Source organism: Astatotilapia calliptera, chromosome 10 (assembly GCF_900246225.1).
Source record: "Astatotilapia calliptera chromosome 10, fAstCal1.2, whole genome shotgun sequence".
Classification (NCBI taxonomy): Eukaryota; Metazoa; Chordata; class Actinopteri; order Cichliformes; family Cichlidae; genus Astatotilapia; species Astatotilapia calliptera.
In genome coordinates, this window is record NC_039311.1 from 7,497,490 (window position 1) to 7,525,401 (window position 27,912).

General features: G+C 41.9%; 1 protein-coding gene across 22 annotated transcripts in view; it reads left to right on the forward strand.

The window, feature by feature from the left end:
• Positions 1-6,125: 6,125 nt before the first annotated feature.
• The window catches only part of tspoap1 (TSPO associated protein 1), a 76,570-nt gene continuing 54,783 nt past the window's right edge, over positions 6,126-27,912 (forward strand). For 15 of the 22 annotated variants that reach the window (XM_026182640.1, XM_026182643.1, XM_026182646.1 and 12 more), the window contains exons 1-3: positions 6,127-6,346; positions 7,094-8,130; positions 14,261-14,530. In XM_026182640.1, coding sequence (XP_026038425.1) covers positions 7,240-8,130; positions 14,261-14,530 — 1,161 coding nt within the window. In that variant the 5' untranslated portion in view covers positions 6,127-6,346; positions 7,094-7,239. Of the gene's footprint in view, positions 6,347-7,093; positions 8,131-14,260; positions 14,531-27,912 lie in introns of all 22 variants that reach the window. The other 7 variants (XM_026182655.1, XM_026182658.1, XM_026182659.1 and 4 more) reach the window with 4 other exon arrangements.

A 27,912-nucleotide genomic window follows, 5' to 3' on the forward strand; every position in this document is an offset into this window, starting at 1 on the left:
AGCGAAACACAATATTGTGTCAGGACAATTCACTATTTATGCACAATAAATAAAGGAGCATAGCGGACAATTTCTGTTCAGCACCAGACTTGCTTGTAACCTATATCACCAATTATGTTAAGAAAAATGACGTATTAACTACTAAAAAACACTGACCTTCGTGTAAATGCTTGGAGCAGACTAACCTGTGAGCTGGAGTGTTCTGGGACGTTATATTTGGTCTTTGAATGGCTGCAATCCAGGCCATCCGTCGCGTCTTTGTTACTTCGGAAACATGGCTTGAACAATTTCTCTTCAACGACGTAATCCGATAACAACCGATCTCTTTACCCGTCGGCTTCCCGTGGCTGTCATGCGACCAGCTATTGCAGTTAATAATACAACAGCTTCTTGACATTTTTGTGTTTCTTTTTATCGCTGTATAACTGATTTTAATTGAAAGCCTGCGTGCGCTAGTACCGCTTGCCACGAGTTCCCAGAATCCTTTGCGGTTCTACCCGTGAATGACGTCACATTTTCAATCTCTATATAATATGCATGTTAAATTTTATATTTGGGGTAAAATATCAAGTCTTTTCAAGTAAACCGGTTCAAGTCCAATTCAAGTCCCAGGTCATTGGTGTAAAAGTCCAAGTCAAGTCACAAGTCTTAGAACATTTTTTCAAGTCAAGTCTAAAGTCATAAAATTAATGACTCGAGTCTGACTCGAGTCCAAGTCATGTGACTCGAGTCCACACCTCTGGTGCCCAGAAGCGGAGAGTTGGCGAGGCCGGCTCTCACGGCCGCCGGCAGCTGTCGGAAGGAAGATGTGGGCGAAGAGGAATCCCCCGTCGTCCGGTCCGAGAAAGGATAGCATGTGCTCCATCAGTTCGAGAGCCGTACCGCCACCCAGGCCTGAGAGGGAGAGGAGCTTCTCGGCTCGCTCTGCGTCGGAGAGGGCATAGCGCCGAAGAAGCAGCTCCTTAAGGGCAGCGTACTTCCCTTGGGTGGGTGGGTCCCGGAGGAGAGTTAACACACGACGGGTGGCTAGCGGGTCGAGAGAAGCCACCACATGGTGATATTTCGTGTCGTCAGCCGAGATGCCATGAAGGGCGAACTGAGACTCCATGTGCACGACGGGGGATCGTGAAGCCAAAAGTCCGGCAGCTCGAGCGCCACAGCAAACGTAGCTGGTGGCTGCTGATGCATCCAGAGCGGAGTCGGTGCCACCATCGGACTGCAGCATGTTCGAGTCAGGGGTCACCAATGTGGAGGTAAACACAGACGACACGAGAGCTCTCGATAAACACTGCTCGTTTATTACTCATCACCACAGAACTGAACACTTTCCCTCCAAAACACAGCAACAACACTTCCTGAGAACTGGGTGTGAGTGGAGCCCTCCAGTGGTCGACCACACAATAACAATTGAAAATGTATATTTTATATTTTGTTGATTTAAAGTCTCACACACAACCCAAGTTTAAAAAAAAGAGAAAAGAAGAGGAGGAGTGTAGCGACTTCCACAGTCGCTAGAGGCCGGGGACTGAGCCTGCCTATTTGCCTGACGCGCTGTCAACCTTACGCAATAATGTGAGAGGTGGAATTGCTTGCTTGTTTATTAAAGTGCTTGAAAAGTTTACAGAGCAATGTGATCGGCTCGCGATTCAAACTTATAAAACATCACAGGCTCTAATGCAACAAGGGGAAACTCCTTGTGGTCAACAAAACCTACGGCTACCCAGCCCTCCTCTCTGTCAAAATCAAACCAATGAATGACAGACTGACAGTGCCCTCTTAATGTCACCGCTACCACCCACGTGACTCCCGTTACACATCACCATAGCAACCAAACAAATGAAAACCCAGTGATCATTAAAATTCAATACATTTAATTATGGCTCCTACAAGGAGAAACGAGCAAAAGACACAGGTAAGCAGATGTGTCATTGGATAATGGCAGGTCATGTATCCTAAAACATTAAGAATCAGAATACTTTCTTAATCCCTAAGGAAATTATGTGGGTTATAGTTCCTCCAAGAAGAAATGGTAAAAATAGTAACAGTAACAGACTAAACTCCAAACAATATATACAATAATATAATATTGATTAGTCAGTGTTAATTGTTGATTTGTCCTGTTCTCATTGTATGACGAATTATGATGTCTGCTTAGTAGCAGTTTGCATACAATGCATACTCTCTCTCTTCATGTGTGTGTGTGTGGAGGGGGGGGCGCCAGAGGGGGTGTTCGCCCAGGGCGCCAAACAGGCTAAGACCGCCACTGAACATGGGCATAGGCTTCAGGTGAGTACAGGAGAAACAGGGCTGATACGATACAAGCATGCAGACAGCATGTCCAGAAATCTGGTAATACTGTACAAATCACAACTAAGAGATATGTTTGGAATTATCATCACCTTAGAGGTAAAAGATAATTTAATGAGTTGCAGTAGCTTATAGTTGGATGGCAGCAGTAGATATGTTTTCTCTGTCTGTGTATCAGTTTCTTCCTCTTCCCAACAGTCTGCCACACGTGATCAGACAGAGATCCCTCTGATGTTTTGAAAGAGGGAGCAGCTCAAGGACACCCTGATAACGCATGCTGAGGCTCTCTCTTTCTGTCTGTCTCTGTATCGTTCATCTTCAAACCATTAGAAATCCTGTCAGCTGCTGAGCTTGCAATAGTGATGATTTAAAATAAATAAATAGTGTAGCTCTCTGCTGATACAAACGCCAAACAGTGGAAAGTGTCTGATGGATTTCGGTAACATGACATTGTAAAGGTATGTACATACCTCTGAGGATTTACAATATCAGTACCTTTGCCAAATAATGAAACTCCAGGAAGCATTTTATCAAGGTCCAGCAGATCATTTTAAACAGTGCATTCCTGGTGATTATATTATGCTGACACTGGTTTGGTTGCAAAGGTGGGAGGATAATAATAATCACAGGAATCACAGGCTATTTTCAGGCATTTTTGTTTCTTTCTCTTTTCTTTTCAGACAATATTTCATGGCATGTAAAAGTGTAATCAAACTTATTCTAATGGTCTATGAACTGTTTTTACATAATATTGCTTGTTTCTCTCTAAAAAGTAGTAGTGAAACTGTGTAATTAGATAAAATGTTAATCTCAGCTGTTACTAAATAACGATACGTTATCTGCACCTTCTCCTTTGATTTCCACCCACCCACTCTCTTCCTGTCCATAACTGCAGCAGAGCTATCCAGTGCTGCTATTCCACACCTGTCCACTAGTCATTCCCCTTAGTTCTCGGTGTGGCAGTGGTACAGTTAATTGAGTGTAGAGCTTTTCAGTCTGTCCTTCCCTTCATGTGAGCCTGTCACGTCTCAGCGAGCTTGGCTTCGAACTTTGATTTAGTGAGATTTATTTTTAGCCCAGCCTGCTGTGACTTCTGTCTGCCTTCCTTTTCCTCTTTCCTGTTTGCCAGCAATCTAAAACAGTGACACAAGAGAAGGTTTGTCAGTATGTTTACACACGTATTCACACACTACCGATGCGTCTCCTTCATTAAAAGTCTCGCTGGCATTTGCTCGATACCTAGTTGCTGAGTCTGAAGCAGCTAAATAAATATTAATAAAAAATTCTGTTTAAACCTGTCCTGCATCTGAAAATTACTTTTGTCGATAGCATTTTGTTAGATGGATGAAGACACTCTGGTTGTATAAAATCACAGGACATAGTTACACTGATTATAATTGTGTTTTGCTCTTGATGTTAGTAAATCACAGAGTCATAGATGCTTTGCAATGGGAAGATAACTAAAATAATGACTCCCATTTATAATAATAATAATAATAATACCAATAATAATAATAATAATTAAAGCTGCAAGCAGCGTTATGAGGGCCCTTGCACCCCCCGCGCATCGAGCCACGCCCAACACCTACAACCAGCACGTCCGACCTGATGTCACATTGATGGAATTTATGCATTTAACCACCAGCTAACAATTCATCTCATTCAATCATGATTATAGTCGTCCCACTAGGTGGCGCTCTAACCATTAATGACAAATGGCATAACAAACATTTCCGAGCTCGAGTCTCATCACGCCTGCGACCTTTGGGAGAGATTGAACATTGTGTTTTTGAGTGACAGCAGATTACTGCTTTTTGGCGAGTGATTGAAACCATGTGCCGCCATTACCACCCCGTTTCCCTGAATGCAAAAAGCTTCGCAATTTAACATCACAAAGGTCGTTAGATTCCACACACTGGAGATCGCATCAATCTGATGAAATCCCTTGGAGGAGTTCGTAAAAGTATGAGGCCTGAAAGGAGGGGAAAATGTCGCCAAAATTACACATTAATTTTAAAATGGCTGACTTCCTGTTGGATTTGGGATATTGCTCCAGGAGACTTTTTTGTACATCTTGACATCTTCCATGAGCTTACCAGGTTTCAGACTCATAGATAAAACACAGAGCAAGGGCTGATGTTTTGAAATTTTGTAGGGGGCGCTGTGGAGCCATTTCGCCCTATTCAAGGAAAATGATATCATAACAACAAAGCCGTCTTCACATTGGAGGTGTGTGCCAAACTTCAAGACTTTTGAAACTTTCCAAGCCCCTCAAAAGCCACTTCATTTGTCATGGTGAACAGCGTTGCCACTGGGGTGCGCCATTTAGTTTAAAGTCACAATTTTCTCACTGAAACATCATGAGGGACTGACAGTGATATTCACCGCTTTTGAGGTGTCCACGATGAACATGTGAAAATCAGTACAACAAAGTGTAAGTCACGGCGTTCTGTTGTTCCAGGCGGCAGCTGGGGTCACACCCTTTCGCGAAAACTCACAGTTTTCACTGTAACCCAAGACCAACTCCTTAAGGCTTTTCTGGAGAAATTTGAGGCTGCAGATGTCCCCCATCACAATACTGTACCTCAAAGTGTAAAACATGACATTTCCTGTTCCCACTAGGTGGCGCTGTCCTTGATGTCAAATATGGCAGTTGAAATATGTTCAGGGCTGGAGCCTTATCATATGTGTGCTCTTTGGTCCAGATCGGACAATGTATGACAGAATGAGAGGCAATAAGATTTTCATGGCGAGTCATCGAAATTCGCCGTGGCGTCACCGCCTCACCGTATCGCAAAAATTCAAAAGCTCCGCAATTTAACATGGCCCAAGTGTGTAGTTGACACTGGCCAAAGATGAAGCTTATACGACCAAATCCCAAGGAGGAGTTCGAAAAAGTGCGAGGCATGGAAATGGCAAAATTAAAGCCAAAATGTCACCTTCACGTCCAAATGGCGGACTTCCTGTTGGGTTTGCGTCAATGGGCCCACTGACTTTTTTGTTCGTCTTGGCATGGTACACATGTGTGCCAAATTTCATACATATAGCTCAAACGATGTGGTCGTAGGGCTGCATTTAACAAGGCATAGGTGGCGCTCTAGAGCCATTTCCCAGTGCTCATATGTAAAACCATTAAAATACAAAATTTTTCACCAGACCTGGCATGTATGCAAAATTTCACGAGTTTTTGACCATGTTTAGGCCCTCAAAAAGGCCCTTGTTTTGCCTGAATAATAATAATAATAATAATAATAATAATAATAATAATAATAATAATAAGAAGAATAAGAAGAAGAAGAAGAAGAAGAAGAAGAAGAAGAAACGGAGCCGATACAATAGGGCCTTCGCACTTTTAGTGCTCGGGCCCTAATAATAATAAACGGAGCAGATACAATAGGGCCTTCGCACTATCGGTGCTCGGGCCCTAATAATAGTTATTATTATAGTTATAAAAAAATAATAGTTAAGATAATAAACCTTGATTAAAAATACATAGAAAATTGGCGGATTTACATCACACTAGCACTGTGTAACCACTAGTGGTCCTTCATCTCCCACAAGTTGAGAGGATGGTATGTTGCCTTCAATATCAGTAGGTAATACTCCATATTTTGGAGGAGGGGGAATAAAAACAAACACTTCAAATGAGCCCATGAACTACTCAAATCTTTACATAAAATACAGAAATATAAGAAACTGAAGCCATATAAAAACAACTGAAATCTATCCAACCTTGAAAAATTACCAATCTCATATGTCATGAAGCGTTGCCATGGTGAGAAAGGACGTGAAGTACGTGAAAGCAGCATTGCTCCTGGCCGGGCCAGCAGGATGACGCTGGACAGAGGCTGAGTGTCACACTGGTGTCTGTCACATAAACAAACCCCTTCTTGCATGGCTCTGTGGACCTTTAACAACTAAACGTAGGCGGTATTAGTGTTATTACACAGCTAATTTGAATGCTGACAGAAATACTTTAGTCAAAAGAAGATGTCCCCATTGATGAAAAGTTCATTATAGTAGTTGAGTCTGCTGAGAGGTGAGTTTGAGACAAGTTATGGCTAAAAAACAAACAAACCTTAAGCTAACACAGGCTAACAGGACGTAGTAGCCAGAAGTGTTTTTTTCTTTTTTTTCCTTTTGTCTTGTTTTGTTTTTTCCGACTCCAGGATGCTAGAGAGTGTTATTCACATTACAGAATAGCGTAATAGAGTTTAGCGTCACCTATTTGAGGGCATGACAGTAACATGCTAAACCAAGATTAAGCTAGTTAATTAGCTCGAATTAGCAGAGTCCCCATCCTCCGTGTAATACTAACCGTACTCTCGCGTCCATATGGGAACCGCTAAGTTGAGCTAGTGATGGGCAAAACGGTTTTCAGTAACGGCAGCTAAGACAGATCTTTTTTTGCATCATATCACTTATTGCATCCTAATGTTTGACTGCTGTTACATACACTCCATTGTTCGTGCCTTGTTCTGTGTTTGTTAAGATGTTTGAGTTCATCCAGGCAACGTTAGATAAAAACTAATTATTGAGTGCCATATTTATTCTAGGTAAATTTGAAATCTCTGTCTGAACATAAAGCAGTCAGCTACCATCACAATGTCCTTTCCTGGTTGCACAAAGATGTTCAGTCTTTCTTTCTCCCTTCATAACAAAACCCTCCCTAAGAAACGATCAATTTCTTAATCATCTAAAAACACTACATTTTATATTTCATATATTACCTTCATCCTTAACCTTCATCTGTCTTTTTTTTTTCGATTTCTCCCCCCCCCCCCAGTGACCTTACGTTATTTGCATGCTGAATTTCTAACCCACCAAACCCATCATTCACCTGCATGGCCACTCAGTTCTGATACTTAGCCAATTCTTTAGAAGTGAGAACTGTCTACCCTTCCATGCATGTTGTGCTGTGAATAAGGCATCATGACTGAAGACAGGGATAACTCTGTGGTACTGTCATCTATGAAACCATGCCAGGACCTGTCGGGCTGTGGACAAGACCTAGAGAGCCTGCGTGCTGACTGGGAAGTGGCAAAATCGAGAACACGACAGGCTCATGAAGCGCTCACTGCGGAGATTAGATGGCTACGAGAAGAAGCAGAGAGAGAGCAGCAAAGAGCTGTGAGGGAGCTGACAGCCAGGCGAGGAGACCAAAAGGACAGAAACTATAACAGACACAGGTATTTTCTGGCTAAAAAGGTGGACACTGAAAGCAGTAAATGGCACGGTAGCGTTGACTCCACACGGAAAAAGGCTTTTTGTTTTTGCAGCAGACAGACGTATACAAAGCTGGAGCACTTACTGCTAACTCTGTATATGAAGATAAATGGTGAGCAGGCAGCTTATAAATTGCATCACAGGCAGAAATTTGAGCTAGAAAAGGCCATCTTCCTTTGCCACCTGCTAGAAGCTCATGGAAGACTGTTGCAGGGGGCACAGAAAGCGGCACCCCTCAGGCATGTTTTCAAAAGCCTGTCAAGGAAGCCATCTCAGGAAGACAGCAGTAAATACTGTCAGACGACCCCCCTCCTAACCCCCCAGAGGAGCTTGCTACAGAGACCCCATAGTACCTCCCACTCACCAAAAAGCAAAATCAAACTAGATCAGTGGAAGCAGCCTTCAGAGAGGAACTTATGTGCAGCTGACCCCTGTGCCACTCCTACAGTCTTGGACACCTGTCAGAACAGATCTCCAAATATTTGCCACTCTCTCAACACTCCCCATGCAGGCTGGGACGACCAGCCGTTGTCCTGCACTGAGTCTTCTAGATCTGAGGAGTCCTCGCCGTCCAAATGTATGAAAAGAAACATGGAGGTGAGCAACTTCATATTTCCAGGTTAACCTATCCATGTTTGTTTTGTGTTTTTTTAATCATCTTGTTATTATGCAACATTCTTCTAGTTCCTGGCAGTTATGACTTTTTTATGGTTGGCATTCAGTATGTTAGTAGAAACTTTTCTATATGAAAATATATTCTGTCCTTGGTGTCCTCAGTCCATGCTTATGTGGTGGTCCTGACTGTCTTTACTTGGACAGTGCTGCATATCTTTGCCTGATCCTGCTCCTGTTGGATCTCATGAGTCAAAAGCTGCACACATGCCTTCCATAAGCATCATGATGCTTTAGAATCATGTGACCACACATGGAAAAACAATTCAATAGTACTTAAATCTGTAACCTGGCTAAGCAACATGAATCTAGTATGGATGGCTTTGTCATTTCCAAGTCAACTTTGTTGTCATATACTGACATGTAAACAGCATATATGCTGATCTCACAGTCATTGTACAAAATATTTTACATACAGTACATACAACAGTGTGACTTGAAGTGCGGAATGGTCTCAAGTACAGTTTTGGCAAGTGTTTTCACGTTAATGTTGTGCGCATGCTAGCTGTTTGCAAACATGATCATCAGATCAGTTTACTTAACAGCCACAGGTGTTAATTATAACAAAGTTTCTCTGACTTTATGCCGTGCTCATTTAACTATTATCTGTAATAATTAAATAAAAAATATATTAAAGGAGAAATATGCTAATTTTTAAGCTCCATATATTATCCTTATTTATCTTATATGTAGGGGTTAAAGCCTCTTCATCTCCCCCTTATTCTGATGATTGGGATTTGTGTGGCCTAGTGATCCTATGAGCTACATTATTGTGAGTATTCTGCTAGTGTCTCCCTAAGCCAGGGGTGGGGGAACTCCAGGCCTCATGGGCCGGTGTCGTGCAGGTTTTAGATGTGTCATTGATCCAACACAGCTGATTAAATGGCTAAATGACCTCAACATGTCTTCAAGTCCTCCAGAGGCCTGGTAATGAACTAATCATTTGATTCAGGTGTGTTGACCCAGGGTAATATCTAAAACCTGCAGGACACCAGCCCTTGATACCTGGAGTTCCCCACCACTGCCCTAAGCAAACCGTTTTTTGCTGAAACGCCAGACTTGCGAGAACACGCCACGCCTCATGTGGACCCAATACCTGGTGCAATATAGATCAGTGGCAGTCGAGGGTGGGGACCTTATCGGTCTGATCTGCTGCAACCGGCTTTGCTTACATGGAGCATCACTGCTCTGGTGGAGAAGGAGCCTGAACCGGTGCTTGACGCCGAGAGATACCAGCTTGATATAGTTGGGCTCACCATGATGCACAGCTTGGGGTCTGTAATCAGTTTCCTGGAGAGCGGTTGGATTGTTCCATTCTGGAGTTGCTCTTGGTGATAGATGGTGAGGAGGGATGGTGTCCGGTGTTTATTATGTCTTACTCCATTTTACATATCAATGTTTTTTTTTCTCCATGTCTCTGAGAAGTATATAAAAAAAGGAAAGCTGTGCCTTTAGGTTGCAGACACATTTTTTGATGGGCTATGCAGAAATTGTTTGTGTGTTTCTGTCATGATATTTTGAGCTGCTTGACAAGTTGCATTTGAAATTACCTGAAAATACCTTTAAATTTCCTTAAAATAAACTTTACTCCATTTATGTTCACATTTCTTCTCTAGCTAGATGCTGAACTACTGCAATCAACTTTGTTTACATCTCCATCAAAATGCATCAGAGGGATGAGAAAAAAAAGATTAATTTATATTTATATAGCACCAAATCACAACAGCAGTCGCCTCAAGGCGCTTTATATTGTAAGGAAGCTGTCCAACACTATTTTCATGGACCGACCTTTAAGATAAATACAACAAAATAAAACCAGTACCAGAAAAAAGAACATTTATTAATAACACACAGGAAAAGACCCAGGGAAACAGAGTTAATGTTAAAAACGATAAAAAATAACGATAAAAACCCCAAAAACCATAAATGTCACACCTGTGTCTCAACTCTCGTGGCCCGGTCCCAAACGACTCACAGTACCGGTCCGTGGCCCAGGGGTTGGGGACCGCTGTTGTAAGGTAAAGACCCTACGGTCCCTATTAAGACCCTACGGTCTTAATAGTATTGTGGGTGGAAACTGGATGTTATTATTGTGTTATTACTGAATAATTTTGAAAAATGACCTCTTTCAAGAGTAATATACATTAACCTACCTATCATGTGAAGGTGCTCGAACATCATTCTGGATTTTTTCGGCCTATTTTAACCTCCATTTATACATATGCCTTGTTGCAGCCAATTATTTTAGCTTCTTGCTTTAGCTCCATTTCTCTTTCTTTTGAGCCAGCTTTCTTCTGATTGGCTGTTACTTGCAAAGTCAAGTCATAGTCAAAGAACAGATGGATGAATGAAATCTAAAAGATTAAGCTATCAGGAACTGTATTTTGTATATCAGTTGTGCACCGAAACAGTCAAGTAAAACGAAAGGAAAGAAGCAAATATCAGCAAATGTTGCAGCTTTTTAAAATGTCAAAATGATGCAAGATGTGTTAAATAGTTTAAAGTCCGAAACAGCCATTTTGGCCGATATGACAGCTTAGAAACTTAATTTTCACACTTTCTTAAGATTGAACCGTCTATTGGAGGTGAATATTGCATGATATGTGCAGAGAGGAGGGTGTGTGTGTTTATGTGTCTCTTGTAGGACTGGCAGAATTGGGTCACTGTGCTTCCATGTCTTAAATTTTGGATAAAGTTTTCATAGGCATGGATTTGAATAATTAATCAAAGCTTGAACTGTATCTAAAAAGTGGGCAATTGCTCATCTCTCTATATTTTTCTTTAATATTTCTTACACGTTGCTGCTAAGGTATTGGACCCAAATACTAATACTCTTAACAAGAATGCACTGACTCATCCCTCTTTCTTTTCGTCATGTCTGATCTGCTGATAATATTTTTCAGCATGTGTGGAAAGGCATATTCATTGTTTTTTCTTTTGGGCTTTTTAATCAGTCTATATCTTGTCTGTAATAATGTTTAAATTTCAATGTGAAGTGTGTGAGTGTAACATAATATTTATTTTCTTGTGAGATGCTCTTCCGATTGTGCCAAAATGAGCATAAAAGGATGTCTCTGCCATTGATCTATGATGCGCCTGGCTGAAGCTCCTTTCTTTGCAGGGGCATATGTGGTTTGAGATTTATTATTTTATGCTCAGTAAGATTTTTCATAGTTACTGTATCTTCTTGTAAGCAGGGCTGTAGGGCTGTTCGATATAACGATATATATCGGATCACGATATAAAAACATCTATCGTTTCATTTTACGCTATCGTTTGTTTCGTTGTGTCGCAAAATAAACTGCGGCAATATTTTTTCATCGTTTTGATGGTTACTGTAGTGGCTATATTAATTTTCTTAAAGTTCTCCCTTTCTCTTATATTTAATATAACCACACTATGAACAGACAAGCGCCTGTTTTTATGCGTTGTCGTTAGCAACAACGACGGTAAAACCACTGCATGTCCGCTTGTTTATTTTCCACATAAACCTTTCACAATAAAGCTCAAGATCCTGTTGAGACTTTTCTAAATAAACTGAATCACGTGAAAGAGTATGCAAAGTAGTTATGGATGAGAAGCAAAACAGAGTCATCAGGTGCTTAAAAATAAACCTTAGACTCAAACGTTAGAACAGGCTTTTCCCCGCAGCACGCTGCGTAATAAATACTCACAAAGAAAACGGCGGCCGTTACAACTTATGTCTAAAAATGTATAGTTTCATACATCGGTTAAAACATTCGACTCCAGGTACATGACGCCCAGCTGGAAACACTTCACGCAAGTCGAGCTGCCCGAGATTCACAGAATTTACAGAAAATGTTACATTTTTGTGATTTATATCGTTATCGGCACAATAGATGTCTTATATCGGGATATGAGATTTTGATCATATCACACAGCCCTAAGCAGTGGTCATGTGTACTGCAGCTCTCTCACATATTATTTAGTTGTTTTGCTGTCAAGAACACTGCTACTAACAAAGGAGCAAATTTAAAATTTCAAAGGAGTTGAAGCAGAATATAGATGGTGTTCAGAGGCACTCATGTGTTGGTTGGTTTGTCTTTAGGCTACTTAAGATTTAAGATCTTGTGAGCAAACTAAGTAATAATGGAATAGGTTGAAGCTGGGGAAACCGATGTTAGGACAAAAAAAGGAACCTTGTGTGTGTGAGCCAAAAGTCTGTGGCTCTCAATTTTTAACCATTTAATGTATCAAAATCTGCACGGTAAAGGAAATGTGAACTTTAATTTTCAGGGTGAACTGTATGTGATTTTACTTTTGATTGCACTGGCAACACACCATAAAAATACCAGGTAGAAAATTTTTTTAAAAAGCCAAAATTTCCAGTTAGTCTTTGTTGCTCCTAACTATAGCCTCTCTAATGTTTGAAGTAATGCTTTATACGAAAGTTGCATTTTCACAACTAGAAAAAAAATGCTTATTTTAAAAATATCACTCACCAAAATGCAAATTCCTTTGGTGGTTTCTTACACAGTAAGATAGATTATTTGTTAGATAAACTATCAAAATGCAGCAAAAAGGCATCCACAGCACAGCTGGGATTTCCAGTAAATTTATTCCAGTTTACAGAGGTGAGGCTTGTCAGACACTGATTGGCTACAACTTCCTGTGTCGGGAAAGTAAAAATTATTCATAGAGGCCTATTTTAATACTGCATAATTTCCTTAATTATGGGATTAATAAAGTATTCTGATTCTGATTTCTTTACAGTTTCACATAAAGAAACTTTACTCTTAAGATGAACTTTTCGCCCTCACTGTCTAAAACATACTTTTTTTTCTCATATCCAGTCAAGTAAATGACTATACGATGTATTTCACATATCCATCTACCGTACTCTAATTGCGTCCATTTCCCTAGTGCACAACTACAGTAAAACATTACAGTCAGTTTCTGCTGGTCATAGCTGTCTGTCTGCCTGCCTCCTGCAGCCTCCCTCTGTTGCACTGTCTACTGCCCCTTGAGCAATCAATAGGCAGCCAACATCATTCCAGCGTCATCTCCATGGAAACGAGCTCTAGTCCCTGTAATGATTGGGTCCCTTCTCAAAACCTGCCTTTTTGTGATAGGACGATGGATGCAGTCCTCCCAGCCCCCTCCTTTCATAGACACTCGACATCTCACACACACACACACACACACACACACATTTTTCTCTTCGTCCTCCTGCTTCACCTTTATAGCGCAGCAACCAAGAAGGGATTAAGCACCCTGTTGAGTCTTATTGCTTCTGGATGAAATGCTTCTTGACAAGGCAGCATGAATACGGAGAGACTCACAGCTGAGGAGTAAGCATGCCACCCACATCTCAACCTTGCTGAGAGAATGAGGGCTGAAGCGAAGACCTGTTAGTCTGTTCTTTTTTTCGCTATCACACGTCTCTTGTCGTGTTCTACTTGATTTGGGACTGCACGGGCTATTTCAACATTACGTAGGGTATGAGTGAACTAGCGTGTCTTTCCTTTTCTATTTATGACAACCCTCCCCCTCGTGCAGACGAGCAGCGAGGCAAGAAGAAATGGGTTATTTCAATGTTGTGAGCTGGACTCTGAATCTGAATGCTACACTGTGATAAATATAACAGTATGCTCAAGAATGCTGCTGTGCTGTGACATTCATTGATTGGTTTTCACAAGCGAAGACCAAAAATATATAATATCCCTTTGGAGCTGATTGTCCTCATTTTGGAAAACGTCACTGCGTAAAGAGAGGAGGTACTTTAGAGATGAACCAGGAGTTATAACTGCTTTTAATCAACCCTCAACATCCAGCACGAGAGCTGTTTTTGTCAGTACCATTTAGATTTACAAAATTAAGAGCTTGATACCATGGCAGTAAGAGTCATTTGCTTGTTTTCAGACACTTCACCTTAGCCTTGAATAAGAGCCCAGTCCTGCTCGTGAACTGGTGGAAGTCAACCTGCGGTCCATGTAATTCTCCTTCAGCAAATGAAACACAAGCAATGGCTTGGTCTTGGCCGAGCACCTCTTGTGGTCATATTGATCTCCTCCGCTCTGTTTAACTTTGACAGAGAGTGATGTACGACTTGTGCACTCGGCCTGAGCAGCCTGAGCCCGCGCCGGCAAACAGAGAAATGGAGAGCCGCGAAGAGGCGAAAGCTTTTGAGGCACAACAGCCGGAGTTGAGGGGGTCGGTGGAGCAACATGATAAGCAACAAGGCAGCCTCTCAGACAAGGCAACCCCAACGACAGCTAATGTCACTACAACATCACTGTTAGGAAAGAGGCACCACTCGCTTTACGCAAACCTCAGTGGCTTAGAAATGGAAGTGATACATAAAGTAAGTGCGGAACACCAATGTGTCTTTCTGATGGTTAATGGCTTGGAAATGTTTGGGCCTGGATAGGTGTCAACCTACTATTAGAGAGAAGCTAATGTATGTAGAGTATTACAGGATCATTTTGACAGGAGATTTCAACTCAATACTCAAGGTAATGTTCAGGTTGTGTTGCAAACCATAATATGGGCTAGTTCTGCATATCCTCTGTAACTGAAAGTCACAGAGCCGTTATTTAAGTACAAATCATTTGTATGGGATTACACTGGTGTTGCACTGCTTATTTTCATTAAAGCTTCTTTATTAAGTTGCTGTATTAGAAATAGATTGTTAAACAGGAATCTTTCTTTATATGGTGACTTTTTTAACCTCTATATGTCCTCTAAATATTCAAAGTCAGCACTGAAGCCACAAGATTGTAGTATGGCTAGTAGATACTAATTCAAGTAGCTTCTCTAAGGAGTTGTAGTATACGAAGCTATTACCACAGCCAAAACATCCTTAGATAATACCACTTTGGAATAAAATACCAACAAATGAAACAAAGCGTATCAAAAATATTTGGAATAACTGAACACGAGTGGTTTAAACTGCTCTAAAAAGTTGGTCAGTTCTGTTTAAAGTTGCAGGCAGTCCCTCGGAGCTGCAGGAAAAAGACATGTCAAAACAGCATCTCCATTAAAGTATGCATAGACAGCTGAATGAGTCTGGGCCCCGTTGACAGTTCACAGAGAAATTTCCACTTTTTTGACAGCATTTTTTCTCCCCAAAACATTGGCCCTTCCTTGTTTATCTGAGGCTCTGAATGTTTCTGTAGTTATGACACAATTTCATCATTTAAGCAAAGTAGTAATCTGTGTGCAATATTACCCACTCTCTTCCCCACCCCCACAACTTTATTACCCACAATCACCATTTAGCAAAAGCTAAACACACATCCTGGCAGAAAATCTGTGGCCACACACCCTGAGAGGGAGCATAAAGTGATGCCTAAGAAATGATTATTTGGTCTTTTTATAGTAGCGATCGGCAGCTGTGTTTTCCACCAGGAATCTGCCAGTCTTACATTACTGTATAACCACACTGTTATTTGCTGTGCAGGTACCACAGTTGGCCTTTTGTTTTGTTTCCCTAGTCCCGCCCATAATTGATGACTGTCTGCGGTATGTTGTTGTATGCTAGGATGCTTTTATATAACAATGTACCAAATTGTATTACCCCCCCCCCCCCCCCCCCCCCCAAAAAAAAAAAGAGTAAAATATTGATGTAAGAAACAGAGTATGTTTTGCACAGCAGGTGTTAGAAACAGTGGCTGGAACTGCCCTGTGGAGAAAATTGGTTGGTTTTAATGTTTTGGTGTAATTTATCAGATTTTAATTATACAGAGTGGCTTGGCTTAAGAATCAGAAAGTATTTTATTCATTCATTAATTCACAGAAGTGGTTAGAGCTCATATTACATACATTTTTTAAGAAGTTGCTGCTGTAAACATTTCCTGTCCATGCACAAAAGAGGCATGGTTTTACTGAAGTCTAAGCATTGTTGACTTTCTGTGCTCTGTGATCTGCACTTTTTAACACCTGCTTTGATTCCATATTTCTGATTGCTAAGTTCCATATGGAGCTACATACAAAATCCATTTATCCGATCACTCTACTGACGCGTGTATCTTTAAAATTGACCCTGCATTCAGATTACATTAAAGGTCAACAAACTGTGGTTTCTGTTCAGTTTTACATCGTCTAATTCCAGCTGCTGAAAACAATGATTATGTATATTTTTCTTGGCCTGAGAGAAGTGCAGAGGTATGCAGTTGTGTTTCTGCTCTGAGAATCTGCTCAAGCCTACTCTATCACCTCAGTCACTCTTGAGGGGACATTAACCACTTTGTAAAATATCCAAATCATAAGAATATGTGTCACTCGGGTGTTTTGTCAGATGTAGTTTGAAAGCCAGTAAATATAGTTTTTGTTACCTTGTCAGTGTGTCAGTTTTCCGGCTATGGATGAAGTGGCATAACTGCTACTCAGCGAAAATCTGGTAAGCTGTTTCTTCCTACTCGATTAGCTTAGTGACACATGCATGCAGGTTTGTCAGGTTAAGAGGGAGATTTAAAGGCCACGTTTTCAGATTTTTGGTCATAGTCATTGTTCACCTCAACAATCCAAATGAGTCAATTGAGGTTTTAAGTAGTTTATATTTTTTTTGTATTTTGTTCAGATGAATGAAATATGGGTGTTGAGTTGCAGTTACCATGTTTGCCCCTGGTTTGTGTAGGTTTTCTTTCACAAACTAAAGACTGTTTGCAGCAATTAAAAACACCATGCAGAGGACAGATGGACAGTTGTATCCAAGTTATTAGTAATGGTTAGAATCGAAGCAATTAAGTAGTTATGTGAAAAATACAATTTAAATATCAGACATCAGACTAATGTATCTTATTTTCTGGGCAATACAAATACACTTTATTATTTTTATTAATTCAGTTTAATTCAATTTTATTTATATTGCGCCAAATCACAACAACAGTCGCCTCAAGGCGCTTTATATTGTACAGTAGATCGTACAATAATAGATACAGAGAAAAACTCAACAATCATATCACCCCCTATGAGCAAGCAATTTGGCGACAGTGGGAAGGAAAAACTCCCTTTTAACGGGAAGAAACCTCTGCCAGAACCAGGCTCAGGGAGGGGCGGCCATCTGCTGCGACCGGTTGGGGTGACAGAAGGAAAACAGGATATGACATGCTGCGGAAGAGAGACAGAGATTGATAACAGGTATGATTCAATGCAGAGAGGTCTATTAACACATAGTGAGTGAGAATGGTGACTGGAAAGGAAAAACTCAATGCATCATGGAAATCCCCCGGCAGCCTATGTCTATTGCAGCACAACTAAGGGAGGATTCAGGGTCACCTGAAAACTGAAGGCTCTCCCTCCCATTCTACTTTTAAATACTCTAGGAACAACAAGTAGGCCTGCAGTGTGAGAGCGAAGTGCTCTAATAGGGTGATATGGTGCTACAAGGTCATTAAGATAAGATGGGGCCTGATTATTTAAGATGTTGTATGTGAGGAGCAGGATTTTGAATTCAATTCTGGATTTAACAGGAAGGCAATGAAGGGAAGCCAATACAGGAGAAATATGCTCTCTCTTTCTAGTTCCTGTCAGTACTCTTGCTACAGCATTTTGGATTAACTGAAGGCTTTTCAGGGAGGTTTTAGGACATCATGATAATAATGATTTAAAGTAGTCCAGCCTGGAAGTAATAAATGCATAAACTAGTTTTTCAGCGTCACTCTGAGACAGGATATTTCTAATTTAGAGATGTTGCGCAAATCGGAGAAAGCAGTCTTACATATTTGTTTAATATGTGCATTTAAGGAAATGTCTTGGTCAAAAATGACTCCAAGGTTCCTCACAGTGTTACTGGAGGCCAAGGTAATGCCATCCAGAGTAAGAATCTGGTTAGATACCATATTTCTAAGATTTTCAGGGCCGAGTACAATAACCTCAGTTTTATCTGAATTAAGAAGCAGAAAGTTAGCGGCCATCCAGGACTTTATGTCTTTAAGACATTCCTGCAGTTTAACTAATTGGTGTGTGTTATCTGGCTTCATGGACAGATAGAGTTGGGTGTCATCTGCATAGCAGCGAAAATGTATACTATGTCTTCTAATGATACTGCTTAGGGGAAGCATGTATAATGTAAACAGAATTGGTCCTAGCACTGAACCCTATAGAACACCATAATTAACCTTAGTGTGGGAAGAGGACTCTCCATTTACATGCACAAATTGGAGTCTATTAAATAGATATGATTCAAACCACTGCACTGTAATACCTACAGCAGGGGTCGACAACCTTTTTGATGATGAGTGCCGTCTAAAATTTCCTCAGAAGTCAATGTGCCATATGATTGCATTAGCAATAAATTTAATAACGCTCTATATGAACAGCTACACACTATATAGAACAACTTTACAGAATTATATTTCTTCGCAGATGTTGGCAGCTATCAGTGAATAGTTATTAGCTATTTTGAAACAAAAAAAGACACTTTTTATCCATAACAGCAAATGAACTGTACAACAGAAAATGCAAATGCTATGTATGGTCTCCTCACAACCCTGAAAACAAAAATGCTGTTGTGACAGTGATGTACAGTCTCGTTGGTATATCTATGATTTCTATACATTTTACATCAGACAAAAACTTTGGTTGTAAGATTCAGATAATTATTTATTAAAAGCTAGACATTTTAAATGAGAATAAGAAAGAAAAGTATTTCTTTGCTGGTTTATATCTGACCCAGATAGACTGCAGGTCATAACTTCTTACCTGAAGTTCAGTTCACCTGACACTCGGACTGGCGGCCGCCTCGGGTCTCTCCTGCCTCCTCCCCTTTCCCTCAACCACCTGCTGGCCTCCGTGGAAGCTCCGCCATAGCCACCACCAAACAACAGAGTTATTTTTACATTTTACACATCGGCCAGCATTTGGCCAATTCACCACCTTTCATTGTTTACACCGTTACAAAAAAAGAACAAAAAACCATCAGCCCATAAAAACGAAAAATCACATCGGCCCACCGGGCAAATGCCCGGTATACCCGGTGGCCGGTCCAGCTATGGTCGTGCCATCAGTTAACCCTTTGCGTGCCACCCGGGGTTGCCAGCCCCTGACCTACAGCGTGCTCTAATAGAGTATTATGGTCATCAGTATCAAACGCTGCACTAAGGTCTAGCAGGACAAGCACAGAGATGAGTCCACTGTCAGAGGCCATAAGAAGATCATTTGTAACCTTCACTAAAGCTGTTTCTGTGCTGTGATGAGCTCTGAAACCTGATCTGTTAGCTGTTTGACAACTACTCTTTCAGGGATTTTTGATATGGTTGGAGATTGGCCTATAATTAGCTAAGACTGCTGTGTCTAGGGATGGCTTTTTAGGTTTAACTACTGCCAGCTTGAAGGCCTGTGGTACATAGCCAATTATTAGAGATAGGTTGATCATATTTAAGATTGAAGCATTAATTAATTAATGGCAGGAAAAGACACGTTGATGGTTTGGAGGAAGTAATTATTGAAGTTAACTCAGAAAGATCAATTGGAGAAAAAGAGTCTAAATGAATATCAATGGTACTGAAAGTAGCTGTAGATAATATTACATCTCTGGGATGATTATTGGTAATTTTTTCTCTAATGATTAAAATTTTATTTGTGAAGAAGTTCATGAAGTAATTAGTAGTTAACGTTAAAGGGATAGTTGGCTCAAAAGTACTCTGACTTTTTGTCAGCCTGGCTACAGTGCTGAAGAGAAACCTTTTAAATGAATTAAAAGTCTGTATTGGTCTTTTGTTGATTAATAGGCTGGTGTGAAAAATTGCTGCACAGGCCGACTGTGCTTCGAAATTTCTGGTAGTTAGAATGACTCGGGAGTGTTGATTCATTGATTCATTTAAACCAACATCATCCTGCTGCAACCAGGTTTCTGTAAGGCAAAGTAAATCAGTTTGTTGATCAATTATTAAGTCATGTTCTAACAGAGACTAGGAGGAGAGAGACCTAATGTTTAATAATCCACATTTCATTGTTTTACTCTTTGGTTCAGATGTGGATACTGTCTTGTTCTTTCTTTGTGATTTTTTTATGTTTAAATTGTTTATTGCTGGCTTTTAGTTTGTTTTTTGTCTGTTTGGGAGCTGACACAGTCTCTATGGAGATGGGTTTTTGGGGGGGTAGCAGGAGGAGAGAAGCTGCAGAGAGGCGTGTAAGACTGCAACTCTGCTTCCTGATCCCAACTCTGGATAGTCATATTTTGGGGGGTTTAATAAATTTGTCCATATTTCTAGAAATGAGAGCTGCTCCCTCCAAAGTGGGATGGATGCCATCTCTCCTGACAAGACCAGGTTTCCTCCAGAAGGTTTACCAATTATCTATGAAGCCCACATTGTTTTTTGGACACCAGTCAGACAGCCAGCAATTTAAGGAGAACATGTGGCTAAACATGTCACTCCTGGTCTGATTGGGGAGGGGACCAGAGAAAAATACAGAGTCCGATATCGTTTTGGCAAAGTTGCACACCGATTCAATATTGATTTTAGTGACCTCCGATTGGCGTAACCGGGTGTCATTACTGCCGATGTGAATTATTTACTGAATTTATGTTTACCCTTAGCCAGCAGTTTTAAATTTCCCTCAATGTCGCCTGCTCTGGCCCCTGGAAGACAATTGACTATGGTTGCCGGTGTCTCTAGCTTCACATGTCTGAGAACAGAATCACCAATTACCAGAGTTTGACCCCCGGTGGGTGTGTCGCCGAGTGGGGGAAAACGGTTAGACACATGAACAGGTTGGTGGTGTACCTGGGGCTTCTGTTTAAATCTCTGTTTATGCTCCCTCCTCACTGTCACCCAGCTGCCCTCTTTCCCCAGCTGCTTGGGGTTTGCCGGGGAGCAGCTAGCGGGTCCTATGTTATCTTCGGCTGCACCAGCTACAGGGGCCTGGCTAGCTACGGGTGAATCAAGGGTGCGAAGCCGAGTCTCCAATTCAGTATTACTATTATCTATTATGAGGTATTCTTGGGTCACATTTATTTGTGTGCTACACCAATCAGAGGTCTAGACGCCCACCTTGCAGGTCAACTGCAACGCTGTTTGGTCCAACTGGGCTTAAAAGCGAATTGGTTTGCCCAAAAGATCTGATTTTATGCTAAATTTGACTGTAACTTCCTTAATTCAGTCTTAAAGAGGATGTTTTCACTCCATCTGACTAGAGTCTATGAATTGTAATAATATACATGATTAATATACACTAAGGGAAAAAATTATTTAAAACCCTGCCGATTTTGTAAGTTTGCCTACCAACAAAGAAATGATTAGTCTGTAATTTCAATAGTAGGAAAAAAGCATTTAAAAAAGTTATAAATTAATTTGCATTTTCATGAATGAAATAAGTATTTGATCCCTTTGCAAAATATGCTTTAGTGCTTGGTGGCAAAACCTGGCAAGCACAAAGATCAGATGTGTTTTGTAGTTAGCCACAAGTTTTGCACATATCTCAGGGGGGATTTTGTCCCACTCCTCTTTGCAGATCCTCTCCAAGTCTTTAATGTTTCGTGACTGATGTTTGGCAACTCGAACCTTCAGCTCCCTCCACAGATTTTGTATAGGATTATGGTCTGGAGACTGACTTCGCCTATCCAACGCCTTGATATGATTCTTCTTGAGCCAATCCTTTGTTGCCTTGGCCATGTGTTTTGGATCATTGGCATGCTGGAATACCCACCCACGACCCATTTTCAATGGCCTGGCTGAGGGAAGGAGGTTCTCACCCAAGATTTGATGGTACATGGTCCAATCCATCCTCTCTTTGATGCGGTGCAGTTGTCCTGTCCCCTTGGCAGAAAAACACCCCCAAAGTATATAGTTTCCACCTCCATGTTTGATGGTGGGTCAGTGGTCTTGGAGTCATAGGCAACATTTCTCCTCCTTCAAACATGGCGAGTTGAGTTGATGCCAAATGGCTCGATTTTGTTCTCATCTGACCACAACACTTTCACCCAGTCCTCCTCTGAATTATTGAGATGTTCAGTGGCAAACTTCAAAACGGGCCTGTGCTGTACTGCTTTCTTGAGCAGGGGGATCTTGCTGGCACTGCAGGATTTTAGTGGTACCAAGGGTTTTCTTGGTGACTTGGTGTCCCATTGACAAATTCCTCCAGAGTAGTTTTGGGTTGGTTCACACCTTTCTCATTATCATTGAAACTCTACGAAGTGAGATCTTGCGTGGAGCTCCAGAAATTGGCAGTTATTTTATGGTTCTTCCATTTATGAATAATCACACCAGCTGTTGTCACCTTCTCACTCAGCTGCTTGGCGATGGTCTTGTCACCCTTTCCAGCCTTGTGTAGGTCCACAATCTTGTTCTGACATCCTTGGAAATCTCTTTGGTCTTGGCCATGGTGCAGAGTTTGGAATCTGGAAAGATTGATTGCTTCCATGAACAGCTGTCTTTTATACTTGTGTGAAATACACCTGGGAGTTGGAAATCTTCCTGATTGATAGTGTTGCAGCCGGTCTAGGGGACCCGACCGCAACAAGAGGAATGATCCACCCCCAGTTCGATCCCAAGCAGCACATCACACATAAGTTAAAATAAGAAATGGTTTATTTACAGGAACGAAACAAAAACGGGTTTCACAGGAGTCACTCAGGCTTCGGGGTGGACCTACGCCGAAATAACAAACAAAAGGAAAACAGCTGAGAGGAGCGACTGCTTGCCTATCCCTAAAGAAACATAACCAAATGACAATCACTTACCTCCCTGCCTAACAAAACATGAGAAAACTGCCCAACTGAAAAGGCGATCCACCCCAATTCCTCCTGGATTCACAAAACGCCGGAGGACACTGATTCAGAGAGTCAGCTGCAGCGACCTGCAGCAAAAGCCTGCACGCATTCATTGGTCAGCATATTTATGTCTAACTGCCTGATCATTTTTTCATAAGCACTTACTTTTTAAGTATGTTTTTTTTTATCACCCATGAACCCATGAAGGGCATGTCGCAGCCCCAGCTGGTTGGGGTAAGACCTAAGATGGATGGATTGCCGTCCTCAACCCTGACGTTTTATACTCCGCCTCCAGATCATCATCCAATCTGGGCACGCCATCTTCGGGATCCACCACTCCTGGAGGCGCACCTGCACACTCACATTTACATGTCAGAACCCCAGCCCACGACGGCAGCCATAACAATAGGGTGTCAAATACTTATTTCCTTCATGAAAATGTTAATTAATTTATAACTTTTTTGAAATGCATTTTCTGGATTCTTTTGTTATTGTTCTGTCTCTCACTGTTCAAATAAATCATTGAAATTATAGACTGGCCATTTCATTTTTAGTGGGCAAACTTACAAAATCAGCTGGGGTTCAAATATTTTTTTCCCTGACTGTAATTAATTTAATACTTAAAAAAACTCACAAGATAATGAGCCTAGCGTTCAAAGTTTAACACTAAGCAAAAAGGTGATTAAAATAATTCACTAATTAACCCTGTGATTGTGATTGCCCTGTTTGGGGCGATCGTGGCTCAAGAGTTGGGAGTTCGCCTTGTAATCGGAAGGTTGCCGGTTCGAGCCCCGGCTTGGACAGTCTCGGTCGTTGTGTCCTTGGGCAAGACACTTCACCCGTTGCCTACTGGTGGTGGTCAGAGGGCCCGGTGCCGCCAGTGTCCGGCAGCCTCGCCTCTGTCAGTGCGCCCTAGGGTGGCTGTGGCTACAATGTAGCTTGCCATCACCAGTGTGTGAATGGGTGGATGACTGGATATGTAAAGTGCTTTGGGGTCCTTAGGGACTAGTAAAGCGCTATATATATACAGGCCATTTACCATTTACCATAATCGTACATCAGAGAAACACCAGTCATAGAACTGGTCATTTTCTTTGTTGCAAAACAATTAATGGATTTGCAGAATGACTGCTTATTGGTCTGGCAAAACCCCATCACCACCTCCTCACGGTGCCAGCTGGGAACAATGACCCATTGGGAAGTTGGCCAGCGGTGAGGGTCATTGATGTCAGGGGGAGCGATGCGCCAGTCAGCGTATTCTTCGGTCACACCGAATGCAATGCCAACTCAAAATTTGAAAACGAATACTAGGGCAACGCGCGTCGTCCTCGCCCAAACAACGTGAGAAGAGGACGAGTGCTACCTGCCAGTGGATGGGTCAGGCCAAAGGAGCTAGCCCAATTACTATGCCTCCGTGCCCTGAACGTTGGTACATTAACCGGAGGAAGCTGCGAACTAGCCGACACTCTCAATAACCGCCGCATCGACATTGCGTGCATTCAAGAAACGGAATGGAAAGGGGCGTATGAAAGATTCAGTATCTTCAGTCTTCAGTGGACACGCCATTTCTGGCACAAAACACCTGTAAAAGATGGTCGATTTAGGAGGTGACCCCGACAACTTCAGCCTGTCAAACATATTAATGGAGCAGTATGTTTAAAAAAAAAAATCTAATTAAGCATGCACTCAGTACCCTAAGAATTATTATGGTAGTTAAACACAGTGATAGTTGTATATCATATTATATCACTTCAAACAGAGGTGACCCAGTAATGCTAAAATACAAAGGTTTGGACACCGTTTTGCATGTTTCCCTACTGTAGGGGTCTCTGCAAGCATACAGAGGGGGTACTCTGAGAGGGTACAAGATGACAACTTTGGAATTCTACTAGAAACAGTCGATCATATTTGTTTGTCAAAGCTGAATTCAGGGCGAACTACGCTAAATTAGCGTTTTTAGCTAGCAGCTACAATAAGCATAAAAGTTACCTTACGGCTATCATTTGTTAACATGACGCTTGTTCTTATACATGTAATACATTTATTACCAACCTGAGAGTTTATCCGCTATTCGACATGACGAATGACGAATGACTTCTGAAGTCTTAATTCAGCTCAAGATGCTGTAGATTCCCGTCAGTAACACTTTCGGTCCGCTAGTAAAACGTAGTTCTATTAATCTGCGCTTGAACCGGAACCGGATGTAAGTTCCAAAAAACGGAATTTTGGGACTTGAAATTGAATTGTAGAACTGAAACTGAATGGTGAGAAGGGAATCTGAAATTATTCGAGAGCTGAATTTTGAGCTGAGGTTGAACACCAAGAAGACTGAGTACTTAGAAGCCGGCCCCCAAACCGACTGCACCATCAGCATCAATGGAGAATACCTGGCGAAGGTATCTATCTCACTTCAAGCACCTCAGATCAATGATCAACAATGACGACGACATCCTGCCAGACGTACGACCCAATGCGCCCTGGATGAAGTTGCGCCAAGTCACTGGTGTCCTGTGCGACCGATGAATGCCTGACATCCTTAAGTCGAAGATCTAAAAGAGCGTAGTGCGCCCTGTGGCCCTTTACGGATCAGAGTGTTGGCTGGCCACCTCAAAGCACGAACAGGACCTTCACACAGTGGAAATGCGGATGCTGCGATGGTGCCTGGGCCTGACACGATGGGACCACGTCATGAACATCAACATCCAAAAGCGGCTGGGCATTGCGCCGATCACGGAGAAGATGCAACGAGCGCGACTGCGATGGTATGGGCACGTGGTCAGAAGTGACGAAAACTCAGTGGCAAGAATGCACTGCGACTCAGCCCCCAAGACCAGCGACCAAGGGGCAGACCAAAAAGGCGATGGCTGGACCGAATCAAAGACGACGTGAAGAAGATCGGCCGAATGGAGGCGGCTTTGCAGAAAAGCAGACCCCGCAGTGTGGGAATAACGCTAGGAGGAGGAAGAAGAAGCAGAAGGACTGCTGATTGATTTTCTTTCAGTCAGCAAATTGATTATGGAATAATCATGGAGTTTCACGGTCACAGCAGTTGATTTTCCGACAATTGTATCAAGAAATCCAGAAAAATGTAACACGAATTTAAGATTTATTTCCTCCATGTGTGGAAATGTGTGTGTTTTATATTGGCCAGCCATGTTATTTCTTGCGAATAATTTATAGGGGGGTAATCCCTAGAGTCCATATACCAGCCTGCACATGAATGCCCCCCTCTCTGCTGTCTGGCTGAAACTGAGATCAAACGTTGCGCTGCTTTTACTAACATTGTGGACCCAGTAGACTGGGTATCTGTTCAACACTATATATGTAGGGTAGGGTTGTGTCCTCACACGTTTTCTCAGGTTTACTCAGTTGCTCTGGCAAAGCCTGAAATATATAAAGAAAGCTTCTAAAAACTGAAAACACCATAACTTATGCAGTGCTGGAAATTCTCTGCAGCACTGCAGCCAGTCTTTAGTGTACATCCTCCATTAGCTAAGAACATCATTTACATATCTCACACTTGACAGGAGCATTAAAGTTTATATTCATTTTTCTTTCTTTGCTCAACCCATTTGCTCCCTGACCTTTTTTTTCATGCCCTCATTCCCCCCCCCCCTGCAGATAAGATTGAATCATTAGCTCATTTATAGAGAGTTCTTCACTGGTTGCCTCTTTAAGTCTTTAGCTTATATCACACATAGGGCATCTCGTCATCCCTCCTCCTACATCTGCCAGCCTCTATTCACACTCTTGTGTATTTGGCATTTTTCAAGCATTCTTTGCTGCCTGTGACATTTCTACATCATTGGGTCGTGCTAGCAAGATTAAACCCATGATTACCTATTTTCTACTTCACAATGGGAAATGCTTTTAGCCTGCAGGATGAAAGGGAGTCTCATTTTGTTGATCCTGTGGTCATCAGAAAAAGGTCACCTCAGCCTTTCATTACAGGAAAATCTACCAGATGGGCATTTTTTGTACGAGGACTTGTTAATGTTTGTTGTGGAGCACTAAAGTGGTGTTTGGACATTGCGACATGGTCCCCAGCCTGTCTGACTTGACCTTTCCTTGTCTGTTCCTAGCCAGTCTACATTATATGAAAAATTCTGTCATCACGAAACTTGCCTCCGCCTCTAGTTTGCCCTGTACTCTAAAACTGTTCAGTATGGCCTGCAAATGGTAAATGGCCTGCATTTGTATAGCGCTTTTCTAGTCCCTAAGGACCCCAAAGCGCTTCACACTACATTCAGTCATTCACCCATTCACACACTGGCGATGGCAAGCTATATTGTAGCCACAGCTGCCTTGGGGCGCACTGACAGAGGCGAGGCTGCCGGACACTGGCGCCACCGGGCCCTCTGACCACCACCAGTAGGCAAACATGGGGTTAGTATCTTGCCCAAGGATATTTGGCATGCAGCCAGGAGGCAGCTTGGGATCGAACCACTGACCTTCTGATTAGTGGCTGACCTGCTCTGCCACCTGAGTTACAGCCACCCCAGTTTATCTGCTTCCTGGCTTCTAAATTGTGTTGCCATCTTTCTTTTTTAATGGTTGCTTTTAAAGCTGATCTTGCCTGATCTAATGTACTGCAGAGCAATGTTGTGTTAACACTTGAGGTCAAGGACAGTCCAATCATTCTTTAACGTGACCGAGAGAGTGAGAAAGCAAATATTCAACAACAGCTAACTATGCTTTACTGTGTTTGTACCTGACCTGTCTCTGTCTCTGGGAATCCTGGGGAATTTTTCACTCATTCATCAGTGGGCTCCAAGTCATGAGATGCTGCCTGGGGGAAACTGCTGTGACAATGACAGAGTAGGAGGGTTGATTTTTGGCAACTCCAAGAGTAGCGACAGGGTCCTTGTGGGCCTGGTTGGAAGAATTTTTCAATTAATTTTAAACACTTCCATTTCTGGCTGAATGCACTGCAGCTTGTTGAGGTCAGGACAATCTGTAGAATGAAAGTGGCTGAATGGTGTGCCCATAGTTGTCATTTGCTCACTTTGGTTGCAGATAGATAGGCAGTTTAA